The 26594-nt window shown below is 33.9% G+C and overlaps 2 protein-coding genes across 5 annotated transcripts in view; both read left to right on the top strand.

Moving 5' to 3' along the window:
• Positions 1 to 13344, top strand: part of LOC128987340 (rab GTPase-binding effector protein 1-like) — a 74060-nt gene extending 60716 nt beyond the window's left edge. For all 4 annotated transcript variants that reach the window (XM_054408137.1, XM_054408134.1, XM_054408133.1 and 1 more), the window contains 7 exons: positions 2976 to 3069; positions 4111 to 4160; positions 5639 to 5776; positions 8291 to 8426; positions 9881 to 10033; positions 11491 to 11565; positions 12287 to 13344. In XM_054408137.1, the coding sequence (XP_054264112.1) occupies positions 2976 to 3069; positions 4111 to 4160; positions 5639 to 5776; positions 8291 to 8426; positions 9881 to 10033; positions 11491 to 11565; positions 12287 to 12454 (814 nt within the window). In that variant the 3' untranslated portion in view covers positions 12455 to 13344. The remainder of the gene's footprint in view (positions 1 to 2975; positions 3070 to 4110; positions 4161 to 5638; positions 5777 to 8290; positions 8427 to 9880; positions 10034 to 11490; positions 11566 to 12286) is intronic.
• Positions 13345 to 17438: 4094 nt separating this feature from the next.
• LOC128986606 (uncharacterized) lies at positions 17439 to 25375 on the top strand. The gene is made up of 6 exons (XM_054407054.1): positions 17439 to 17531; positions 19833 to 19968; positions 21227 to 21320; positions 24055 to 24141; positions 24345 to 24453; positions 25256 to 25375. The coding sequence occupies exons 1-6, from the start codon at positions 17439 to 17441 to the stop codon at positions 25373 to 25375; spliced, it is 639 nt and encodes a 212-aa protein (XP_054263029.1).
• Positions 25376 to 26594: the final 1219 nt, after the last annotated feature.

Below are 26594 nucleotides of genomic sequence, written 5' to 3'. Positions count from 1 at the left end.
AAAAAATCGGGTTCACGAGCTCGAGACTATATAAGCCGCGGACCAAACTGATAGGCGGCACACAATTAGTGCAGGGATAAAACCCGGTTTTAAAAGTTGGGTTCACGAGTCCAATTACAGATAGTCCCGGCTCTGATCATTAGTCCCGGTGGGTTCACGAGTCAAGTCCGAGCCCAAATGAGATGGTTCGGGCCCAAAAGAACAATGGTGTTTGGTCTCCAACTCAGACCTGGTAGGAGGCAGGTTTAACGTGACATGATGCCGGTTTTATCTAATTAGCTCCTTTATTTTTATTATTTGTTAAAAACTAATGTTTAAATATGGTTCCTCATTAAATTCCGAACACTTTCATTACCCACAACACCATATTTAAAAAATATGTAAAAATGGTAAAAAGGATCATAAAACATGAAAAAAATCATCAAACAACTTAAAACGACACATAAATTATGCACGTAACAAAGTAGTATCATAACAAAGATATTTTACTGATAAACCCCAAGTTATTACAATTTTAACGAGAAAATTATGTGTAGAATATAAATATAACTAATCGGCCACAGTTAAACCATCGTTATCTAATAATTATCAGAAATGGTTTTTTGCCGTGGGAAACATCAAGCAAACCGTCAGTCGTTGAGTACGGTTCGCGGTGATATCACCGTCTTGTGTTGTACTCACTGGTCGCCGTGTGTATTGAATATGACTATGAAATATCTACAGTATACTGTATTATGTTAACAATTATGTACCATCACTCCACTACCTCGCATAGGACCAGCTCGTTATCATGACTAAAACCCTTTTATGACTTGATGAATTTAAAGGTAGATTAAAATGTTCCAAAGATGCCGTCAATGAGTCATTTGAGGCGTTCACTCAAAGGCACGGATTTCCCGACAGCAAAATCCATTACTGTATTCTAAATTGAAAATTTTTGGCTGATGGCACTTTTCATCGAGAAACTGGTGATTTATTGGATGTTAGTAAAGCTTGGATGATAGCTATTTTTTTTTTTTTTTTTTTTTTTTATAATGAAAGCAGAACAAATCAAATTTTTAGTTCGAAACTATATCCAAAGGAAAAAACAATGTTTTCCTAAAATATAAACGTAAATTAAAGACGTTTTTGTAAATTAAAAACCATAGCTGTTAACATAAATAATATTACGAGCTAACTGCAGAATATTATTTTCAACATTTTAAAGTTAGATTATTAAAGAGTGTAAGAATAACGGAAAGACTATTCTTAGGTTACAGCCACGATTAAATCCAGCACACACATACAATTTTTATATCTAATAATCAGTACATCTAAAATACATTTTAGTTTCAATAATTGTACCATTTAAATAAGTTTAGTTACAACTATCCTATCAAAAAATCACCATCCTAAATTATCGGGCATTTATGCAAAATAGGAATTCATCCGTTTATAAATACCCGGTTATTTTATGTCATGCATCTTAATTAAATTATAATAATGCAAACAGAAAAATATATTTCACTAAAGACTTCCATTATCTGATTCCATACAAACGTGGATTTATAAATCAATAAACTTAGATAGATTATCATAGGCGAGCATTGGGACAATTAAATACGAGAAAAATAATCGTTTTGAACATTTTGGTCCAGCCCTTTTTCACGATCATCCTATTGTATGGAAGTGCGTATGTCAACAGCAGTGGCTTCACATGTGTTTCCAGACTGATGTTACTGGTTGTTACCAACGTCTCAACGGAAATTCCCTGCGAATCCCTGTCATTAGGCTCCGCTACGGATTTGGTCTCGACCTACACTGGGCCCGGCTTCCACATCATTAGGCTCTGACTCGTGAACCCATTTTTTGGTCGTCGCTTATTTAGTCCCGGACCAACGCCTGGTCGCGGACTATGAAGTCCCGAGCTCGTGAACCGCCCCTAAGAGTCTTTCACTGGTTGCTTCCTTACCAGTGAAAGACTCTTAATATCTAATGTGACTCTCCATGTTGAGAAAGGGGCCAGTGGCCTCGAAATATCCAGTGTTTATTTTGTTTTGTTTGTGTTTTCTTCTGTATTCTGTTTTGTTTATTTCAGCTTAACTTAACCAAACAATAGTTATTTGTGTAACTAGTGAGCAAAGTGGCACTTTGCTGCACACGAGAGCAATAGGCTCGTGCAGAATGATCTCGAGTGCAGCAAAGGCCTTTTGCACTCGTGTTACACATTATATTTTTCCTACAGTCACTATAAAGCATATAAATAATTAGTCTTTCAAACACTATACAACATGTTTTTAGGTTCAGCTGGCAACACAAATAGGCGCCCTAGAGAAAGTAGCCACCGGTCCGTATCACTCCGCTATTTTTTCCTTGGCAAGCAATGTGCTCCGCGACTTGAGAAAATAGTTCCGTATATTTTTGTAATTTGAAGTGGTTTCCCTGCCAAAAAAAAAGTGCTTTAAAGATATTTTCTTGTTTATTAGGATCGTAGGAATGTTTTAAAAACGTTTAAAAGAAAAGATCAGAAATACCGAAACCATAAACACGAAATGACAGGTTAAATCGTAGTTATAATAGTCAATCAGCTGCTCATAGTATTATTATCTTTAAGTGTTGCCAACCTATTCCCAAGCGTACACGGATTACGTGCATAATAGAACCACGCTGTTTTGTGTTGTTTCGTTGGAATCCTGATGTGCGCCAAAGTATAAACCGTACGACAAAGTATAAATATGCAACAATTAGCAGCTTTCTGTACTATAAACATTACAAGGAAGCCAACTTTGTCGGGTGACTGTAGGAAAAAGTTTTATTAATACTTATGAAGTCAAACGGGGTGAAGCCCTTGGTTAACAGCTAGTACATTTTAATTACTGTTTGATTACTTTTTCCTAATGAAACAGAGTTTTACCTGCTTTGAACTTTGTCTCTTTAAGTTTTTCAATATATTTTCTATAAATAAATTTGTTGAATATAATCATATGTTATTTCAGTGTTCAACTAGAAAATGATAAGCTAGTAGGAAGATATAACGCTCACTCCCAGGAACTGCAAGATGCTTTCATAGATTTGCCAGATAAAGTTGAGGTTAGTTGTTTACTAAAAACAGATCATTGATGGATAAAATAATTTAATTTCTACATTATTAGGTAATTGTGTCATGGTAATACTTAGAGTACCGGTAATCACTCAATCCAGTGATTATTTTGATTCATCAGGTTTATAGAATGTTACAGTAATTTTTAAATTGTACAAGATTTTCAGGGTTGGTTTTAACAACCGTTAATAGTTTACATACCTTAACAACAACAATCCATAAGGTACAGGTATTGGTTCTAAGTTGTTTGTTGACAGAGATGATGATGATTTTTAATAATTTATATTTATTTTATACTGGCAGAGTACCCGTCCTTCGTACGTGGTTAGCGTATAGAAGTATAAAATGCTTAAACAATAAAAAAAGTAAAGTTTTCATAGCTTTTTGTTGCTGCTTGGTTCAAGTTAGCTGTTGTAATATATGAAAAAACAAAAAAATAGTGCTGCACCCAGTTGGTGTAATCCAAAACCTTATAACTTTTTAATGCTATTGAATATCATAGAACCAACTTGTGTAGCTGAAACAGCCGACAAAAGTTCCTTTTGTTTTAAATATGAATACTCATAAGGTTAACATAGGAAACTCTAGAGCCACTGGGGCAGAGCCCGAAAGGATTTTTGAGATAAGAATACGTTTATATGTTAATAAGGAATGTAAGCTGTCATCATACCAAATTTCAACCCAATCCAACCAGTAGTTAGTTAATGTGTAAATGAACTTCAAACAAACAAACTTTCATATTTATAATGTTAGTACCTACAATATCTTTTTTGCTAATGCACTTTTAATCGGCTAGTTTTTATTTAACCATTTAACTGTAATAATAATAATAGATGAATGATTGTAATAAACATTGCTAGCCTATGTTCATTTTAAAATACATGAAAAATAAGTATTGTTAGAGTTGGGACAAATCAACTGTTATGTGATGTTATGTCACATCCATTTTAATTTTAAATAAAAGCTCATCTCATCAAAAAACTTTAAAATGGCTATTTTCAAACCTATTCATCATAATAATTATTTTTTAGGAGCTCCAGGAGATGGTGTTGAAATGTAGAGAAGATCTCATAGCTGCACGGTAAGTCAACATTTTGATCACAAGTTGTTATGTAGTTGAGTCCTTCCAGGGTACTTAAAACATAAAAGACGATGACTTGTCCCTACTTTTTCCCTACATTTGACAATAGAATATAAGCCTACTACCGTTGGCTTTATTGTGCTGATAACTGGTCATATGTAAAAATTGTAGGGATGGACGAGATTGGATTTTTAGTTCGAGACGAGACGAGACGTGATTTTTTATTTCTCATAAAATTTCGAGACGAGATCGAGACGGGATTTCCCTTTTCATACACAACAGGAAATGCACGTTCAAAATTTTTACCTGATTTTGTAACATTGTTAGATGACTGTTTAAATACAAAAATAATGATAATAGGCAAGAATATTTACAATCTTTTATTAAAAAACATCAGCATAACATTTTTTTATTAATCATGCCTAACTTATTAAAAATGCCTACGATTAGGAAACATAGTGATATCAGTTAGGATAGAGTTCAACTTATCCTAAAATAAAATAAATCATAAAATAAAAGCAATATTAATTTTTATAAAATAGTTACTTGTTTTGACTTTTTAAAGTAATAAAACATTCCTCACACTGCTTACACTTAACAAAACTTCTCAAATGTTATTAAAGTAATATTTACATTTAAAGAATTAATTAAATAAGAACGCCTTCGCAAAGGAAACGCAACTACAACACGCTCCTGTATTGCGGGTATTGCATTGACTTTCTGCAGGCGTTTTTTATTATTTTTTTTTTTATTCTTGTCTCGATAAAAATCTTGGCCAAAAAGAAATCTCGTCTCGTGTAAGGAGATTTAAAATTTCCCGAAAATTTCCCAAAATTTCGAGACTTGACCATCCCTAAAAAATTGAATCTCAAATCTCACAACTACCAAATCATAGGAAAATATTCAGTTTGATTCAAGAAGTATTGATTAACTCAAATTAAAATCCATGTTTTAGTCCCTGAGCTGTGATAATAATTAAAAATAGGTATTCACCTTTGTCTTTACACACAGTACCGCACACACTCAAACGTCGACACATTCAAATGTCAACCGGTACCATGTTTGCAACAGGCCTGTTTAATTTATTCGTATTTTTGTTAAATGTAAAATGTTGTTAGTGTTGTGTGTGACTATGACGACGCTACTTCAGCGGAATTTTCTACGTCTGACGACTGGCATTATTATGCCGAAACGGGTGTAACTCAAGTTACAACAGTTTGAGCTGTAGACAAAGGTAAATACATATATTTAATTAAATTAAATGTTAAATTCAAGACTGTTTGATGACTGCATGCAGAGCATAGCTGCAGCGTTGCTAGTGCCGTTTGCTTATGTTTTATACTGTCTCTAAAATGTAATGTAATGTAGTTCCACCGCTCTGCACCTGTTGCTTGGTTAGGTATCCAGTGTTAGTTTTATTCACACCATGATACAAAAGTTCTGTTCGAAGCTCTATATATTATGTATGTTTTGTGCAGGGTGGGCCAGGAGAGAGCGGAGGCTATAGCAGCTACACAGAGAGAGGAGGCTCAACTGTACTTGAGTCATAGTCAGGCAGAACAACAACAGAGGCAAGAGCTGGAGAACCAGCTGGCCACAGAGATCAACATCCTCAAGTGAGCACAAACTGTTGATTCTTGAACTGATCTTGGGCTCCAGCAATAGACATTTATAACATTGTTGAATGGACATTTGCCTGTTGACATTGAAAAATAGTTTTTCCTGTTGGAAGATAAATTATAATAATAAGTCAAACATTCTCTTAGAAAAACAAGGACATTTATTTTTATTTTTAAATATGCGTTGAAGGGATATTTTGGGGTCAAGTCAAGTCAAAACATTCTTTATTCGTTAAAGCGTCACATTACATGAGCTTTAATAGAGTCATGTAATAAATTCAAGATTGCTTACAGCTAAGTAAATACATAAAAAGATTACTAAGATTACTTTATTTTTACTTTTAACAAAATCACGATTATTTGGAATTCAAATTAAGTTAACTGTTTTTGTTTTTACTAATACTTAAGAAGTCTGTTGAGTAACAGGGAGTTCCTATTAAGCAAGTCTTATGCAAGCATTAAGAAGTCTTTTAAGAGCTGCTTGAATTTATTAAATTGTGTTTCTTTTTGGATGTGAGCTGGTAAAAACTGGAGAAATTTTAGCCCTATGTAAGATATCTTTTTGGTGTAGAATTCAAGATTATGCCGAGGTAGATTAATTTTTAATCTGGTGTTGTATACTACGAGGGCTATCCAGAAAGTAAATAACTTAAGTTTTGACGCTGCTAAGCGCGCGCAGATCTCGTACATTTTGGTGCATGCGCACTGTGCATCTCAGTCGGCGTTCGGCCATGACAACGGTAGCATTCTTGCGCTGCCTGTTTTTTCACAATTTCGAATTTCACTAAGATGAGCGCTGGGATTAAAAATCCTACCAGTTAAGAGGACCGGTCAGTAATATGGTTTTTGTTAGAAAAAAAACTTAAAACCAAAACAGAAACTTCTGCTCAAGTTTCACGGACATTGTTGTTTAAAATTGTCACACAACAAAGCGAAAGCTCCGTTATCGGGAATCGGTGCTTTTCTCAAACCTTTTCATCAACTTTAGCGACTAGTTCCATCATTCCGGCGTTTCGGGCGTCCGCCCTTCGCTTCGTCATGACTCATGAGCGTCAGATTGACCATTTTTAATCTGAATGCACCACTTTCTCAGAACTTTCATTCATTACGTTGTTTTCTTAAACTTCACAAACTTGGCTATAAATGTTTATAGGTTTTAAGTTTTTTGCCAACAAAAACCGTATCACTGACCGCACCTTTTAACTGGCAGGATTTTTAATCGCAGCACTCATCTTAAGTTGAAAATGTGAAAAAACGGGCAGCGCAAGAATGCTCCCCTTGTCATGGCTGGACGCCAACTGAGTTGCCGAACGTGCGCACGCACCAAAATGTACGAGATTGGCACGTGCCTAGCGGTGTCAGAAGGAAATGTTCTTTACTTTCTGGATAGCCTTAGTAATTGTTCTGTTGAGGTGGATGATAGTTGGATCTGTTTTGCATAAATTATTGCTTCATAAATGTAAAGACTATAAACTGTTAATATTTGTAATTCACGACAGATGCTCTTGACTGGCTCTTTCTTTTTAAGATCTTTTTTCATTACCCTGATAGCTTTTTTCTGCTTAATGATTTTATCTAAATTAGTTTTTGTTGTTGCTCCATATAGATCAATTCCATATGAAATATGTGAATGTAGTAATGAGAAACACAGTTGTCTCCCTCTTATCCGGACATCGGTTTAACCGGACTACACTCGGCAGAAATGACATCTCTTTAATCGGAAAAATTTTATCAGCACATTGGTTTAACCGGATTAGATCGGCAGGAAGTGGGCGGTACTGAAATGACTGTTCTCGTGGGAAAGATTTTATACCAGTGATCACGTGTCTTAATAAAATTCTCTCCTAAATTTAAGTTGAATATCACAGTAAACGGTCCGTTTTAACGAGTTTTTAGTGACGTCGGTTTAACCAGAATAACCGCTATCCGGACTGGCCTCGGTCCCGAGGAGTACGGATAAGAGCGAGTCTCCTGTAAACAACTCTTAGAGTGTCTAAACTGCATATTCTGGACATCTGTCGCAGAGCATGGATACCGGAAGATACCTTTTTAACCACCTAATTTACATGGCCCTCCCAGGATAGATGTTTATCGATAATTAGTATTTAGGCTATAACACCTAAGTAGTGTTCTTGTAAATGCAAATCCAGAAAACATGTTTGGTGGTTTATTTAGTTACCGTAAACGGCGTAAACCAATTAAGTTTTTATTCCTAACTTGTAACAGAACTTCTTCAGTATTCCTACCCTAAATAAAGTAAATTCATGTTTTTTACACTTTCTATTAAGTTACTTCAGATAATTATGATACCACGGTTTATGTACCGTTTGCACACAAAAACTATTGTTGGTGTAAATACAACAAATACCAGATTAAAGTCAATACCCATATTTCTTTTATGATTTTTAATAGGCCTATTTTTTTTATAAAAAAAACATGTTTTATCCCTCTAAAACTTTGTTATTATTTTAATTAATGTTATATCAGTTTTATTAGCAAGGATTGTTTTAGGACACAACTGAATAAAGAAGAAATGTTGCGTAAAGAGAAACAAAAAAGAATTCAGATATTGGAACATGCAGAAGTCAACATTCGATCGGAAATGGAAGACCTGAAGTCACAGCTTGACAATGTTAAACATGCAAAAGTATGTTCAATACAGTAATAAAAATTTATTTAAAAGTTTTAGGCCTTCTTTTTTATTAGATTATTTTTGTTCTTTTTAATAAAAATACATTTATTCATTGTATAATTTGAATCATGATTTAATGTTTGTTTTATAATTCTAGCAGTTCAATTTCAGTGTATTAGATATTTTTAGGCCTAGATTCTTAAGATTAAAGACTTTATATTTCTGTCACTATTATAATTTGTGATGTGTTGATACCAAAATGTGTCAATTCTCAATACCGTTACCTGAAAAATTGATTCTCAATACTCAATATTGACTACCAATACTGTACGATTTTTTAAAGTCTTACAAACTTTTCTGCCTGGATTGGTTATCTACACCAACCCCTGTCCTAATGTCATAATAAATACATTTTGGGTAATTGGGTGTTTTTCTAGTAATAAAATATTAATGCAGCAAAAAAGAAAAAAATTCTTTTGCTTCTCAAATTCAAAGTTTAGACCATTCTCAACACATTTAAATAACCTATTAACGGTAAAAGAAGATATAAAAAAAATATCAAAAAGAAAATGTGATCTTATCTAGAGGTAAGCCAGCCTGAGATTTTGGATCAAGCCAAACTCAAGGTAATATCGTGATCTTTCCCCTAAGTTGTGGAGGCGTAATAATCGTCTTCTGTGATCACTGCAAAATCCTGAATACATTTTCTCAGTCACAAAACCATCATTACTGTCTTCCTCGGTCACGGCAAAATCCTGAATATCCTATGATAGCCTCAAAATTCTGATCATCTCCCGCGGCTTTGTACACATGATCATCTCCTGCGCCTTTGTACACATCATGATCATCTCCCCCAGTCACAAAAACGTCATTGTTGTCATGCCAGGTCCTCATGCGCAATCTTGGAAAAAGTGGTAATTTCACGATCATGCAATCTTTGCAGATTTGACAGGTATCGGTTTGGAATTTACTTTTGATCCTGTGTCCAAGTATCAGTGGTATCAAAAATTGGTATTGAGAATAGGCACGTCCCTAATTATAATTATCATCATGTAAAACTTGAAGAAAATGTTATCAGTAGCAAACCGAGGATTAAAAATATTTTACAATTTTAAATTAAAAGCTTTCCTAAAAATAGTTATTTCTTGGAATATTTTTAAAGATTAGTTCAATGAGTTTATCACTGTCACTTTTCTTATATCAGTGATAAGAAATTCCAATGTAGACTAAGACTAGACATAATCCAGAAGAAAGTATGGAATATTTTTAAAGATTAGTTCAATGAGTTTATCACTGTCACTTTTCTTATATCAGTGATAAGAAATTCCAATGTAGACTAAGACTAGACATAATCCAGAAGAAAGTATATCCATTTTCTTTGGTTATGGTCCAGCCTTAAATCATAAGTTCGATGTAAAGCTGAATTTCTTGTTAACAAAGTGTCACAAGATGATCTGCTGTGTTTCCAGAGGCTCTTAGAGGATGATGTTAATGAGCTTCGCAGTAGAGTAACATCCCTACAGACAGAGCTAGACAACGGGGAGACTGTACAGAAGGACTTTGTGTTGTTGTCCCAGTCCCTGCAACAGGAGTTAGAGAGGATACGTAGTGCTGACACACAGGTAGGAACAACAACAGCATTCTGTTTAAGGAGATTTTTACTTTTGCTTTTGTAGATCTTACCTTATTTATGTGACTTTTGTACACTCAAACATATAATTAGTCTTTGGCAGTTGCAGCAAAATTCTGATCACCACCCACAGTTATGTAGACACCATCATCGTCTCCCGCGATTACAGCAAAATTCCTATTCACTTCCAGCGGCCGTGTAGACGTCATCTTCTTGTAGATATCGTCACCGTCTCTCACGATAACAGTAAATTTCTAACCATCTCCCGTGGTATTGTAGACATCATCATTGTATCCAGTGGTAATGGCAAAATCCTGAATATACCCACAGTCGTGCAGAAATCATCATCGTCTCCTGGGATGCTCGCAAAAGTCTAGTGATCTGCAGCGGACGTACAGACATCATTATTGTCTTGCACATTTGCGGCGAAACTCTGATAATCTCTCGCAGTTGTGTAGACACAGACACGGAAAGTAAATAAAAGAAACATCTTATGACACTTAAAAAATATATTTACGCTTATAATGTTACTCACAAGACGGTAAATTTACGTAAAAGATGGTAAGTGTTTTTATAAGATGTTACCACTTACCATATATATATGTTTGGTACGGACCTATATTTATATTTTTTAAATGTTATAAGACGTTTCTTATATTTACTTTCCGTAAATTTAATAACATGTACAATGCTGATCAAGAAGTTATTTTGTGTAGACATCATCACCATCTCCCGTGATGACAGCAAAATTCTAAACATCACCCGCAATCGTGGCAAAATTCTTATCCTCTCCCGTGATGGAAAAATCCTGAATATCAAAATATCCAAACACTCCAAATCAGTAGTAAATATTTGTGTTATGAGAACAGCTTGAACCAGCTGATATATTATATTACAGGAATGATATAAAGCATTATCGTGTGACACACTTACCAGGTTTTAGATGGTTTTGTGATGTTTAGTCGTGATCCATCGCCAGATATAGTTTTTGCATGAGAGATCGTGAAGCGTACGTTTGGTGGCTGAATGACTCAGAGAGCTTCTCCTGCAGCTCTCTCATACCGCCCCTGGCGTCGGGGTTGAGGACTAAGGCCATCCCTTCCACGGTATTGAGTGTTCCAGCCCAGCGTTCTATATGTCCAGCATTAGGTGCGCCCTTTGTGCAAATCCAAATCACCAACATATTTGGGATGACCGCATAAACTAAAATTTTATTTCTATGCTTTTTTGGAGACACCTTCTGCCATTTCCATAACTGACTCTTGACGATCGGTTCTTGATACCGATATCAACATCCAAGATTCAGTGGTGTGGAGAATCGGGTTTGAAAATGGACTCATCCCTAATAACAACATTAAAAAAACCTTTTTTTTCTCAACCCACATTTTAATTTCAAGATTTACAAGTAGGCTTTATTGAATGTTTCTAACTTGTTCTCTATGTGTATAGGTGAGATGGGAACACTTGGAAGATGTAGACGAATGCCACGGATGTCACACACAGTTTACAAACAACAGGCAAAAGGTTTGTCCTCCTAACTTTCGTCAGTCCAGGCAAAATCAAAATGTTCCCTGAGTGCATGGGGCATTTTAATCAACCTCTGAGACAGCATATCATTGCTAACGTTTCAACTGAACTGAGTTTGGATGATACTATCAATAGTACTTGATGTTGATTATGGTGCCTCATGACTCCACGGCATACTTGTTAAAGTTTAAAATAAACTGAGTTGATTGAGTTGACACACCATCATAGTTGTGAGCAATCACCAGTTGCCTGACCTTGAATAGTTTTCTATTGTGCAATATATCTGCACTTTGTTACATTGGAATGGTCCAACAGTGTTTGTGTGTGTTCATGCAAGAAAATACGTCGCTGACCTTTCTTTTATTGCTTATTAGATGCAGCAACTGTTTTTATAGACAATTTTATGTAGAGTTTTGTCCATCAAATATCAAATTCAAATATTTCCTATTCACTGTCAGTTGGTATCTTGATGATTGAATCTCGATATGCATACCAATATCGAAGAATTGGTAGTGTTGAGAATCGACACATCCCTAAACATAAAATTTGGCAATCTAAAAGAAATACAACCTTTTTTGCTGTTTCATTTACTCAAAATATGTTCAATTTTACAAGTTTACTGAATATTGTCAATTACCTTTCAACTGTATGTAATGCACTGTGTATATTTGCATACAATCAGTAGGTAGATAATACTGATTGAAACTTGTTATTGCAGAACCACTGCCGCCACTGCATCAGGGTGTTCTGCGCCAACTGTCTATCCCACACTGTGATGAGTGGCCCCAACAATCGGCCGTCCAAGGTGTGCAACGTCTGCCACACAGTCCTAGACAAGGATACGGCTCCTTACTTCAGCACTGACCCTCCCCAGTCCAACGACTAAACCTTCCACCAACTTTGATCATTTATAGGGAAAGTTGTTATAACACGTACCATTGAGGAAACCTTTGGCATTCCTGCCCGCCTTTGAGAGTTTCCATTACAATCAACATTACTGGGAAATATTTGAAGCTAAAATATTCATTTACAACCTAAGTCCAGGAAATTACATTTGATACAAGACCTTACTGATGTACTATGCAAGAGTAACAGAAAAATAATCTACCCACAGTTAAGCATACAAATTCTCATCAATAGTAACATGAATTACTTTAACTCAACTTTGCTTACAAAATCTTAAAATCATATACAAGTTTTTTCTTGTGGTGGAACATTATTATTATTGGAATCAGTAAAAGAAAACAACTAAATATTATTGGACAACATTAGATAGAGTAAGACTTTTTAATTAAGATCTTTGCTGTCAAAATTAAAATAACTTTTTCTTGGAAGGATACCAATGAGTCTAGATTGTGGTATAGGAAATGTGATTTTCAAATTTCAGTATCAGTATTTCTGCCTTGTAAATGTTGAGTAATTTTGCTTACACAATATTAAAAAGCTTTAACTTGTTATGTAATGACATATTTTGAAAGATGTATTAAATATTTTCTATTTGATCACAAAACTAGACAGAACTATTACAACTCCCACATCCAACCTTCCAAAAAATCTGCCTCTGACTATATCCAACTGCAACCATGTACTTAGACTTGGCATTAGGCTCCCCAAGTTTTGGACACCATAAGAGTATACTGGGTGAAAATAATCTGATTGGAATTGTTAAGGCTGTTTTTACTCATTTTATACAATATGAAAACTGAGCAAAAATTATTATCATTAACTCTCACTCTCACTGAATAGTTTAGTTCAGCGTGAATGTAATTGTCAGTAGCATACATTAATTTTTTTTTTTTTTTTTTAACAGAATAGAATGTTTATTTTTACAATATTATGATGAATTGATTAACAATGATCAGCTGTAATTAATCTTGTTTTGGTGTTTCACAGTTAATAACTTGCAGAAAAACCCGCCTTGCCCGGGTTAAAATTAAATTCTCTATAATGGTAATAATAAAATATTTTTTTTATTGAGTAATACAATATCTTGAACTTAACTGATTCAAGATTCAAACAATCATTATCTCAAATGAAAGCCTTCATTTTTATTCTAGGAGCATTTTAACCCTTTGAGTGCCAACGTCCGGGGAACCGGAAAACGAGCCAAAAGTGCCGACGTCCGGCCGTCCGGACGTTTTTAGAACGAGCCAAAAGTGCCAACGTCCGGCTGACCGGACGTTTCGTAATGATCGAACAGTTGTCATAACAACCGAATGGATACTCGGATTCTTTTAACCCATATATTAACATTGAGTCGAAAGTTACTAGATGCGATACATCGATTTTCGTTGGTCGAAATATCGAAAATTCGATTTTTACGAAATTTTAACCTAAAAATCGCATTTTTAGCGCGACCTTCGGGAAAAATCATCGGCATTTTTTTAGCGTTACTTTTATTTCTCGCCTGGCACTCTAAGGGTTAAGACCAAGATATATAAAGTAACGTAAAAGTTTACGTATCATTGATTGCAGATAAGTCCTAAAATAATTATAATTATTGTTGATTTGTGATTCAGCAGTGTGCTTCATGTACCCACATCTTAATAATCAATAGCTCAAATGAAAGCTGGTATTTCATTGAAGGTTCTTTAACCAAATATATATAGGATAATGTAATTATAACTGGTGATATAGATCTTCAATTAAAGTAAGAATTAAAAAAAAATTAATTTACGTTATTTTAGTAATACAGTAGATATGAATTATGACGCTAGATGGCAAATCTGTGCAAGCACACTTTTAATTTAAGACTTAAATGATGAAAATTGGTCGGGTAGAAGAGCCAAACGAACTCGGAAAAGACAAACCAAATTTAACTCTCATATGAAATGCACAGGGAGGAAGTTGCTTTTGTGAGTAACTCGAAATACATGTCAGATAAATAAATGCCAATGCTTGATGGCAAATCTGTGCGTGCATACCTTTAAACCAAAATTATGAAAATCGGTCAAGTAGAAGAGCCGAACCGACTCGGAAAAGCAAAACCAATATTTTCCTAATCCAGTATTAAAACCAGTTTTCTTAACATTCACCATTTAAAATCCTTTCCTTACATGTTCCAACTCAGATTTTTTCAAACAATGTTTTATCGTATACATTATGTCCATATATCTAAAGTCAAGATCTTAACTCATGATAACAATTCAAATCCTGATTCCCTAACAGAACTTACAATAATTTTTTGACCAAAGCTCATTAAATAAAATAAAACATTATAAATAGCATAACCTTTCCAGTGTCTTGTAAATACTATCACAATCAAAATAAAACTTATGAGGAAACCTATTATGTCTTATTTCATCAAACAAAATTACTGCTTTTGTTGTTGAAAATTCAATCAAATTATATTTATATTTGTAAATTAAAAAAAACATTTAAATCATGTCCAATTTAAATCAATTTGTGTCCAATAGCAATTATTCTTCCTAGTGTTTTCTCATGTTTGTAAATGTATTGGGAAGGTAAATTAAGCATACAAAGTACGTAAATGAATTCCCTTGTATGAAAAAAGAAGATAAAATAATGACAGTTTGAGGTGCTCTATGTGGGTTTTTATGTGGTTCTTATAAAGAATACACGTTTACTGAAGTTCCAGTCAGGTTTTCGGGCCCCACTTAATTGATTTGATACAATACTGTAAAAAATATTCTTTCAACTTTAACATTGTATTGTGTACTTTAGACTATGAATTGATATTAATATACTTCAGGCTATTTACAATTTACACAAAAAATCCACCCCTTCTTTTAGTTTGTCACATTTCAGCAACATGTATATTTCCAAAAATTTCACCCTTTCTCAGGTGTTTCTTCTTCATTTCCTTTGGTTTTACAGTAGTAGCTTTCTTAATTAATCATAGATCTGAAGGAACTTTTTAAATGTTATTTATTAAACAACAGTGTATATTTTTTAAACTATTAATTCATTCAGACAAATAGGTTCCATAGGCTCAGTACCTCTTAAATAATAAATAGGCTTCCTGGAGTTATTTTTTTAGATGAGGTACACTTAATCGTAAGTTAACTCCTACAAAAAATTATTTCCTAACATTATGTAATAAGCCCTGATTCTTCGTTAAAAAAATTGTTTTACAACATCTCACATTTTTTAGCTTGACAATAGTGTAATTGTCTTTTTAAATGCTAGTAGGCAAGATCACTCTTCGTTACTCTAGCGTTTTAGTGTTTTGTGATATTAAACTTATAATCTTGCTATGTGCTATGTGATATGAATAAATGGTACAAAATTTGGAGTCAGACGATTTGAAAAGAATGGCATAATGATAATATGTATATAAGGTTTTATTTAGTTTGTCCATACCTTTTTATTTAATTTATTGTAATAGCAATTATAATAAAATTAGCCTACATCTTACAAGTATGTATATGAATTTAAATTCTCTTACTGTAGAAGTATGTACCTATTATAAAACTTTGCAATTTTTGTGCTACCATCCTCTATTTAATCAAGTTTTACCTATTTATTAGACATTCAAACAGTTTTGTGTAAATGAACAACACAATTATTTTACATCGATTTACCCTATGATATTTTTCTCACAGTTATATGTTGTAAAAATTAAAAATCATCTGTATCACGCATACAGTAGTCTCTGCTACATAAAGGTTGCTGTAAATGAAGCTCGTACATAATTTATGTGTTTTTCTAGACTGTATGTTTTGTTTTGTTTGAATTGTTTTAAGTAAGTGTTAAACAATGCTTTTATTTGTTATACAAATTATAAATATATTTTAGAAACCAAATATTAAAGTTTATTTATAATATTTTTTGAATAATTTATTTACCTTTCTATCAATCTAGTAAATCTGTAATGATGAATTTATAACTCTTTACTTTTTGGTTTTTTCACCAGGCGATAAGCTATTGTATATGATTAGATTCTTTTATCTGATCAAAGAAGGTTTTAAATAATTAAAATAACAATAAAACATGCCCCTAGAGGAACCAGACTACTACAGAGAGGTACTAACATTGAAATTGTCTTCAGCCCATGCTTACAAGTGTACCTAAATAGAAATATACACCTTCTATTTATATCGAGAATTTTTATTTTTTATTAGTAGCATGTGGAGTTGCAATGGTTGTGCTGGAGTGACATATCGGGGGACTAGGCCTGAGATCATGTGGCTGTGCTCGGCGTTTTACACTGCAACACTTACACAGTGTCCCAGGTATGGTTATGCATACAACATCATCTTCATATTTTGTCTTACTATATCCATACAAGAAAATTATGATGAAGGAAAACAGATACTACTGCTACCAAAGGAGTATGTTTAGGCCTAATCCATGATTTAAGTGTCCAATTTAAATCCTGTACACTGTAATGACATGTAATATGGCTTAGAACTTTTGAATTCCTTGATCAAAATAAAATTATAGTTATCCATTTTTACAATATTTAATGTACCGTGTTGATTCAGCTCTTCACAACCTGGAGAAGTGATCACAAATTGTAAGTGTGATCTTCATAAAACAATGTTTCAAGGCTTGGTTCTTGTAATAAAACAGTTTTCAACATTTGGTTAATCAAAGATGGATTAATTGTAGTTATTACCGGTTTCTTCCAAAAAGCTTATAATAGCACATTCTTATTAAATCTGTAGTCATTCATTTTAAAAGTCTAAAACTGTTTTACCTAATAATTACATTATTATTATTTTGTACCTATTTTTTTATTTTTGAACTCTAATAGTTTTATTCATTGTCATAACCTTTATACCATATTTATCAAAAGCATACCAAATATCCCTGATTTGGTTCTTACTAGTGAAAGTGAATTGTATTTCTACGCACAAAAAATACTAATCAGTTTTTCTCCCACACTTTTTAAATCTGTGGATGTAATGAATCGTAACGCAAGTTTGACCGTGGCAAATGAGGCCAGTGACAATGGATCACCGATCTTACATCCTGTCAGCCGTACTTCCTGGACTCAGGTACAACAGACCATGCCAACGCCAACATATGGTGCAAATTACGCTACAACATAATACCAACAGCTATCTCTTCTTACAGGTATACTTTATGTGATGTTGGCATGTGCTAGGTGCTTAGTAGCTCATAGGTATGTTTAATTTAGTATTTAATGTTTGATAAAATCATAGAATAGAAATTAAAAGACAAAATTTAAAAGAATTTTTCAAACTTCTCAACAAGAGACAAAAATATTATAGTTGTAATGCTCAAAACACAAATGAAATTGGGTGTTGTACATTCTCGACCATATTTAAAATGATAACTTTCAACTATTGTCTTATCTTACTAATATTATAAATGTGAAAGTTTGTGTGTTTGTTTGTTTGTGTGTTTGAAGTTCAATCACTCATAAACCACTGGACGGATTGGGCTGAAATTTGGCATGATGATAGCTTACATTCCCGATTAACATATAGGCATATTCTTATCTTAAAAATCCTTTCGGGCTCCGCCCTAGTGGCTCTGTAATTCCCCATGTTAACCTTATGAGTATTCATATTTAAAGGGAATTAAAGAATTTAGTCAGCTGTTTCAACTAAAAAAGTTGGTTCTATGATTTACAATAGCTTTAAAAAGTTATAAGGTTTACCTACAGAGTGCAGCACGTAGATGTACTGACAACACAGAACAGTCATAAGAAAGCAGTTTTAGGTGTACATCTGGAATGGTAACATAATAAAAAATACCCCCGCCGCAGCAAACCTGCAGACTAAGCGAATTTCCATTTGCCTGATTGGATTTACACTAAAATGTCTCCTTAAAAATATCACATTTATTCTCTATTTAAATAGAATCAGTTTAATACATACTTAGGTTTGCTGCAACAGGGAGGGTAAAAGTGTTTTTTTATGTAAAATGTTAATAGTTAGTAAGAAATAAAAACATTTTCCAAATTTGGGCAAAATATGTTAATAAACAAGCAAACTACAACAGTTTACTTATTCTCCATAAGAATAACATGGGAATTTTAAATTAACAATTTTTTGGAATTTTCTCCGTAACCATTAGGCGCATCATAACGCTTCAATATACTAAATTATTTGTTTTTTTAAGCTCTACAAAATAGTTTGGAAAGAAATTGCAAAATTTTATGTTTTTTGGGTCAAAAATTGGAAAACCCCATTTTTACCCCATAAACCCCCGTTCCCATGGTCCGATCATGCTGGTTCGCGAACTCGTTCGAATAAACGTAGGTTTACACGTTTGTACCAAATTTAATCAAAATCGGATCATTTTTGCTCGAGTTATCGCGCTAATGGACACATATATATAAATATATATATATATATATATGAATTTGAACGGATGGTCTTTTTGGCCTCTAGGGACCTCAAAACGAAAAAAAAATCGGTCCCGGGTCCAGGTCTTACCGTGAGTACTATGGTAATAGCTTATTCCCTATATGGGAAATTCGCTAATAAACCCCCTCCCCACAGCAAATCTGCAGACCTAGCAAACAGTGACTTAGGTTTGCTGACTTTCATTACCAATAAACAAAAATAAAATATTGATGACAGGTGTTTTGAACTAAACAATAACAAAAAGATTTGATACAATGAGAATTGTCATAGTATAATGGTTTACAATTATGTTTAAGTTTTTATTTTCATAAGGTGGTGTGTTTGTTTTCTTTCAAACTACTATACATTTTTCAATTGTGATATATTTTCAAACTATGCTTTAGGCAATAAATAATAATATTATCTTACTGTGGTCACTGCCAAGCATCCATATAAGCCACCTCTATTGGTTTATACTATAATACTCTGTTTATTTCTTTTTCTGCTTCATATTGGTTATACCATTGCAGGCGAAGCCGCGGGTACAAGCTAGTTATGAAATGTATTATTTGAGACACTATGGACTGGTTCATGCAACTATTTTCTTTTTTAGTAAAAAACTGGCGACAGCTGGTCCATGTAGATGGTATATCTACTTCAATATACAAAAGTCAATGTCAATAATGCTATTGATCTTCCATCTACTTCTTAAAATCACGTACCTTAATTTGAAGTACCAGTACTTGACGATTCCTGGGTTTTGACTTTTATTGGGTTGAATATAATATAGGTATCAAAAGATGTGTTTACTAGGCTATATTATTTTTTAATGAAATTTTCAATGGAATGAAAGAAAATATCACAGTTTACTATTTTTGTCAGTAAAATGGTAAATTAATTTTGTGTATAACATTTTTATTCAGGTTGCCAAATCCCCTTTGGTGCTTTAGTGTAGAGTTATCTACCTCTGCTTGTCCATAGTTTGACAAACACAAGATGAGCTCCAAGATATCTCTGCGCAGTGTCGCTAACACATCTGCCCCAGTCGTGCCACTAGGCCTGAGATCATGTGGCTGTGCTCGACGTTTTATACCGCAACACTCACAAAGTGCCCCAGGTACTGTATTGTTATGCATACAACCTCATCTTCATATATCGATACAAGAAAATTACCTATAATTTATTATTCTAGGTCGGAATGCATATATGCTTTTTAAAACAGGTATAGATACCTATTCAAATTTTGATCACAAAATAATGCAACCCAGATTCTGATACAAAAAAATTAAGTAGACTCCTATTTTTTTACATACTCACATTTTAAAATTGCAAGTTGAAATAAACACAATATATCTTAAATCTTAAATTTGGATTAAAATTCAATGCAATGACATGACATTACTTGTTTCTTAATTTGAGCCATTTTGATATATAGATCTATTCATCTTTTGTTAGCTTGTTTCAAGTTTTTATTATTTATCATCTGGCCTTGTTAGTCTTATTTCTTGTACCCGTTCTATTTTAAATTGTATTTTACCTGTAATTTTACCTAGTATTTACGTACCTGCCATTAGCAGATTTAAACTAGGCCAGCTTGTTTTAACTTATTTAGTTGGATTATCTTTGTTGTTCTTTTCTGTGATATATTTAATTACATTGTAATAGTCAATAGTCTATTATATAGTAAATAGACAAACCATTTTGCATTGTAAAATGTTAAGCTATGATACCCAGCGGATTAGGAACCTTCTCGGAACTCAACTCACCCTCTCGACCCGCTCGTTGGGCTGGCCTGAGACAAACAATGACTCACCCACTAGCACAGTCCCACGGACCTGTAACTTTTTTTGTTTTTAATTCAAATAAATTGTTCTTTACAAATTTGAGTTCTACACGAAATTCTAAAAATAATGTGCCCAAACACGATGTGGATACTTAATATCTACGATCTGAAAGTAGTACAATTACTCTGTATCGTCACCAATTTTGTCCGACTTTCAGATTGTAGATATTAAGTATCCACATCATGTTTGGACTCATTATTTTGGGAATTTCAAGTAGAAGTCAAATATACAAAGAAAAAAATTATTTTAACTTAAAATAAAAAAGTTACATATCTGTGGGACTGTGGGGGTAGGTAGGTATAAACTTTTTATTAATGACCAGCCTGGCGAGCGGGTCTGAAGGGTGAGTTGAGTTCCGAGAAGGTCTCTAATCCGCTGGGTATTATAGCCAAACGGACAGACTATAGTATGTATTTTTCATCAGTGGCATGTGGATTGTGGAGTCACAATTAATGGTTTTGCTGGTCAAGAGTTTTTTTACCTATGATTATGGAAGGGTACTCCTTTTCTTAGCCTTTTACTGTTTGATAGTTCTGGCTCGTCGGAGAAGCAGATCTAGTACTGGTAGCAGCTCTAAATCCGTAGGAAGTGGTCGAAACACACCTTCTCCTTCTCCAATGACAAGGTGATTTATTTGTTCTCATGTAAAACTATAAGTGATAACATAGAAAAAATCTTTTGTTTTACCTTCCCGCAGATGATTTTGGGTGATATCTGTTTTCCATGGCAACACAATGTTTGCTATTGGCAAAAATAAATGAGTAACTAAGCAAAACAATAAGCAAGATACAGTATTAATAAATATTTTAAAAGTGTAAGAAGGGGGAACAAAAGGGGGAAAAATTATAATAATAAAATAACTAGTGGCGCTGTGTGGGGGTGACACAAGCGGCACTCGTAAGTCAGCCGCCGGGCTTGCAGTGGCCGTATGAGTAACACTCGTAAGTCGGCGCCAATGGGCTGAGCCTTAAATAATTTTAGAGAATTGGCATTTTTAAAAGTAGCATTCCCTTTTTGAAATAAACATAGGCCTATTCCTTAATATCTTGAGATTATTTCAAACCAAGTAACGAGTACTGAGAGACTTTGTTCAAGGACCAACTCTAGCTCTTAAATTGGTATCCCTGTTTTCTTTACGTGATTGATTGCCAATCAGCTACTTTGTTTGCATTGTTGTCCTGACAAGATTCGTTAGAGAATAACATTATTATAAGTAAGAAAATTTATAAGTTAATTTTTTATAAGACTTTAAACATTTTGCAAGCTCAAAGAGTATGCATTGTAGAATAATACATCAAAAGAAAATCACATTCCAAGAAAGGGCTTAAATTTATTTTTTAGAAGTAATTCCTGTATATCTAATGAATAGGCCTACACTTTTTAATGAATTAGACTTTTTTAAATGTAATAAAAATCTTAAAAACTGTTTCTAGATAAAATATGTAGGACTACAATTGATACTCTTTGATTTCATGCTGGGTCTTATCTAAAAATTAATTCCTTGCAGGGACGTATTTAAGTATCTGCCGCCTCTAGGCAACAAAGTTTGCCGCCGCCCCTCCCGCTCCCACTTTTCAACGCACTCCCCGACCTCACTAATATCACCCCAATGGCCAATGCATGCCCTGTCAGCTGGTTTTGTGGAAAAATAATCGGTAATATTGCATGCGGCATCAACAAATTTAATGACTTTTCACCACACTATGATGTTTTTAGCTGTTTTACATGCGTTAATTGGTGGCTGAAAGTTACGTTTTGCTGGCCATGCCAGCTGTCATCGTCATTTGGGGACCGACCTGGTTCTTACATCCCTAGGGCCGCAAAATCAGCTGATTACTTACTTTTTTAAACATGTATGCATATTAAATACACAATCAGTATCCATAGCATTGCAATAGAATTGTTTTATTGTCATCGCTGCCTAACAACTATTTATTTTAATTTTTGTTGATTCCTCAAATTATTTCTTCACATAACCTTAAAGTTCTAGTTGTGTTGACTATCAGTGTGCATCATTATTGTGGTGAATTAAGCTCATGCTATTAAGGTATAGTGTGGAAAATGGCGTTCGTACCACGGACCGAAACGGTTTTGCAGCTCTCGATCGTTTTAGGTTGACTTCGTCTCGAACCTAAAAACTATCTCGAGCCGGCGAAACCTCATTTTCGGCCCTAGGTAAGAAATATACTATTTCGACTCCTTTTAATGGATGTTTTTTGTGCCGTTTTTTGCAAAACATTCTGACTTGGTTAGGCCTATACGGAAGGCACCCTTTTTTTTATCTAATCAGTATTTTTACAATCCCATTTTGCGGCTTTAAACGGCACACAAAATCGTCTGTATACAATAGTTCTTATTACGCTTTTCATTGAACACTATTAATCAGATCCACTTGAGAGACGTGCTATTGGCTTTGATTTGAAATGAAAGAAATATGTTTTCTTAAACTATTTTTTTCTTACAAAAAACACATGAATCGCAAAGAAAAATTACGTACTTTTACTGAAAGAATATTAAATAATTTTAAGTTAGTTAAGTTTGGTACAGTGGTAAGTATTTAGTTCACACTTTCCTTCTTAATTTTAACCTAGCAAAAGAATCTTTCAGCTATAGTGCTGCCTCTGCGTAGTGGTGTATGAAGTAAACAGAAGAGAGTGTTTTCTACGTTTGTCACTACATAGCGGCCGGCACGGCGACCCGCTCCCGCGGCGAGCATGTCCGCCAGACCAGTAGGGCAGCACGGACAACTCTACACATCTGTGTAATAAACTATTGACGTTTGTTTGATTTGGATGCGTTCTGAAATAGTTGTATACTTAATCAAAATATTTGAAATGGCTATTTTGCCGTTCCCAAAATTATTTGCTAAATTTTTTTTAGATTAAAACTTTGTTTTTTTTTATTTTTTTACCCTCAAAATTTTGCCGCCCCTAAAATTTGCCGCCCTAGGCGGGCGCCTAGTCCGCCTATTCGGAAATATGTCCCTGATTCCTTGTGTAGGCAACAATGTGTAACAATGCATATCAGCTGATCAGCAATAAAGTAAAGAATACAGGGCTACCAAATAATGAGGTTGTTTTATCCTTAGTCTCTTGGTACCTTGTAATTTGTATTGCTATAAAAAATAACCACCCAATAGTTTGTGATATTGGTTTAATTTTACACAAGAAAAATAACCAAGATGTCATCGATCCTTTTATCATTACAGAGTTCTCTGAGAGTAGCTGTAAAATAAAGAGTGGAAGATTTGTTTTATACAAAATATTCTGTGCTGAATTGAATGATATGTAATTATCTGATCCAGATTATATTTATCCCTAGGTTGTGTTCTGACTTTTCAATAATTGTAATGATTTCAGATCGAACACCAGACTGAAGCAGAAGTCTCGTTCTGAGAGTCATTTAGCTGGGCTGGCCTCACCTCCTCCTCCACCTGATCATACCAGGTAGAGAGTTCTAGAGCTCAAGAACATAGGTTTTTTTAGGATTTTTGTGAAGCCACCAGATTTACCTGAATAGGCAAGCACAAAACATTAGTTATTCTATGGTGGTTAATGTTTTGTGTTTCCTGTGAAAGATTGCACTCTTTCCCATTCGGGTAAGTCTGTAAATCAAATCTGTGAACAGTAATTTGATTTTTGTTTTGTAGTAGTGGCGACATACTGAGGCCTTGTCTTCAGCCAGTTCATTTCTCCACTACTCTTCTCATCCGCCTTGGACCGAACAGACAACATTATTTGGAACAAGTCAAATATGAGGTAAGGTTGATCAAAGACATCTCCTTATAGATTTGCCAGCATTATAGATCAACTGAGGACAATGTAAAATAAGTTGTAGTTTTGTTTTCGTCTGACATGTGTAGAGTATATATTATAATTTGTTTCTTTGTTTTTCAAAAAAAATTTTAAACAAATAAAACTACCGTTATAGTTTTATAAAATATTCTTTGTTTTCTGGCAACTAAATCATGTATGCCTTTGCCTACAGACTTAAAAATGTTGCATTAAACATTTAACTAGTAGTAAAACATTCAGTTGACTGACATAGGAGAAGTGGACCAGACATGAAACACACCAAAACTAGTTTTAATATTATAAATAGGAAGAGAAGACTATGAGTGTCCACAGGCAAGGGTTTATTTAGTTATACTTCAATAGTTGCATAGGATAAACCAATTTGTCGGTGGATAAAAAAAAAAAATGGTGATATGTATCATCCTACTCCATTCTACACTCATCCTTCTCTCATATACGGGTTAAAATATGCACACAGGTGGCGTCCCCATCTCAATTGATAATGATTATGATAATAATAATAATGTAATAACAACCATGTAATTCTTGTACATTAAAAATATTCAAGGGAAATGTATGTGATATACATTACTGTAAATTTAATGTATTTATTTATCAGAACAAAGCTATGTTGTTTTTGTCACAACTGTGAGTAATTGTGACAAAAGATGATTTATAAAAATTTCTTTAATTAATGTATGTAACAATTGAATTGAATTGGTGTGATATGATTGAAAGTAATACCAAATTGCCATTCCGTTTGCAGATGAAATATGGACCTGGACCCTATCAAGATGAGCCCATACTTAACAACCAACAGTTTAAAACTGAACTAGAGGTACAACTAGAAAATCACTTTCCAGCAGATAATACAAACCAAACATGAAGATTGTTAAGTATTATATGAGTTTTGTTTTTTGTATGGATAAAATTAGCTAAAAAAAGGGAGTAATGAATTGGTGTCTTTATTAGATTTTAACTCCTGAAAATCTAGGGCTATACTTGAACTTCAAAAAACTTGTAAGACTTTTTTTGGTTTTTTTATAAACGATTAAAAGACGGTGTTCAATAATAAATATCTGTAGTGTAGTATAAGCAGAAGTGCTTTGCTCATGAACAAAAGTGCATATTTCCAACCCTAACCTTTGATTAACACCTTTAGGGAATACATTTTTTACCACAACAGACAAAGGATGGATAAGAAAAATGTTGCAGACATTAGTGAAAACCAGCAAATTTGCTCTTTATTAAAGTTCAATTTGAAGTATTACCAAAGATTACATATGCTAACGCAAAATTTTGCGTTAGCATATGTAATCTTTGGTATTACTAACATATGTTTATTTTCTTTTAAAAATGTTAAGCAAGTTATTTTTCCTACAGTCACCCGACAAAGTTGGCTTCCTTGTACTGTTTATAGTACAGAAAGCTGCTAATTGCTGCATATTTATACTTTGCCGTACGGTTTATACTTTGCCGTACGGTTTATACTTTGCCGCACATCAGGATTCCAACGAAACAACACAAAACAGCGTGGTTCTATTATGCACGTAATCCGTGTACGCTTGGAAATAGGTTGGCAACACTTAAAGATAATAATACTATGAGCAGCTGATTGACTATTATAACTACGATTTAACCTGTCATTTCGTGTTTATAGTTTCGGTATTTCTGAACTTTCTGGACTTTTCTTTTAAACGTTTTTAAAACATTCCTACGATCTTAATAAACAAGAAAATACCTTTAAAGCATTTATTTTAGGCGCGGAAACCACTTCAAATTACAAAAACATACGGAACTATATTCTCAAAATGCGGAGCACATTTCTTGCCGAGGAAAAATAGCGGAGTGATACGGACCGCGAGTACTACTTTCTCTAGGGCACCATTTGTGTTGCCAGCTGAACCTAAAAACGTGTTGTATGGTGTTTGAAAGACTAATTATTTATATACTTTATAGTGACTGTAGGAAAAATATAATGTGTAACACGAGTGAAAAAGGCCTTTGCTGCACTCGAGATCATTCCGCACGAGCCGCAGGCTCGTGCGTAAACATTGCTCTCGTGTGCAGCAAAGTGCCACTTTCACCACTAGTTACACAAATAA

Source organism: Macrosteles quadrilineatus, unplaced genomic scaffold (assembly GCF_028750875.1).
Source record: "Macrosteles quadrilineatus isolate MER2022 unplaced genomic scaffold, UCM_ALF_1.0 Scaffold_2__2_contigs__length_208266976, whole genome shotgun sequence".
NCBI classification, from domain to species: domain Eukaryota; kingdom Metazoa; phylum Arthropoda; class Insecta; order Hemiptera; family Cicadellidae; genus Macrosteles; species Macrosteles quadrilineatus.
Note: the sequence above shows the minus strand (reverse complement) of the source record. Positions and strands in the feature narration are given on the sequence as shown.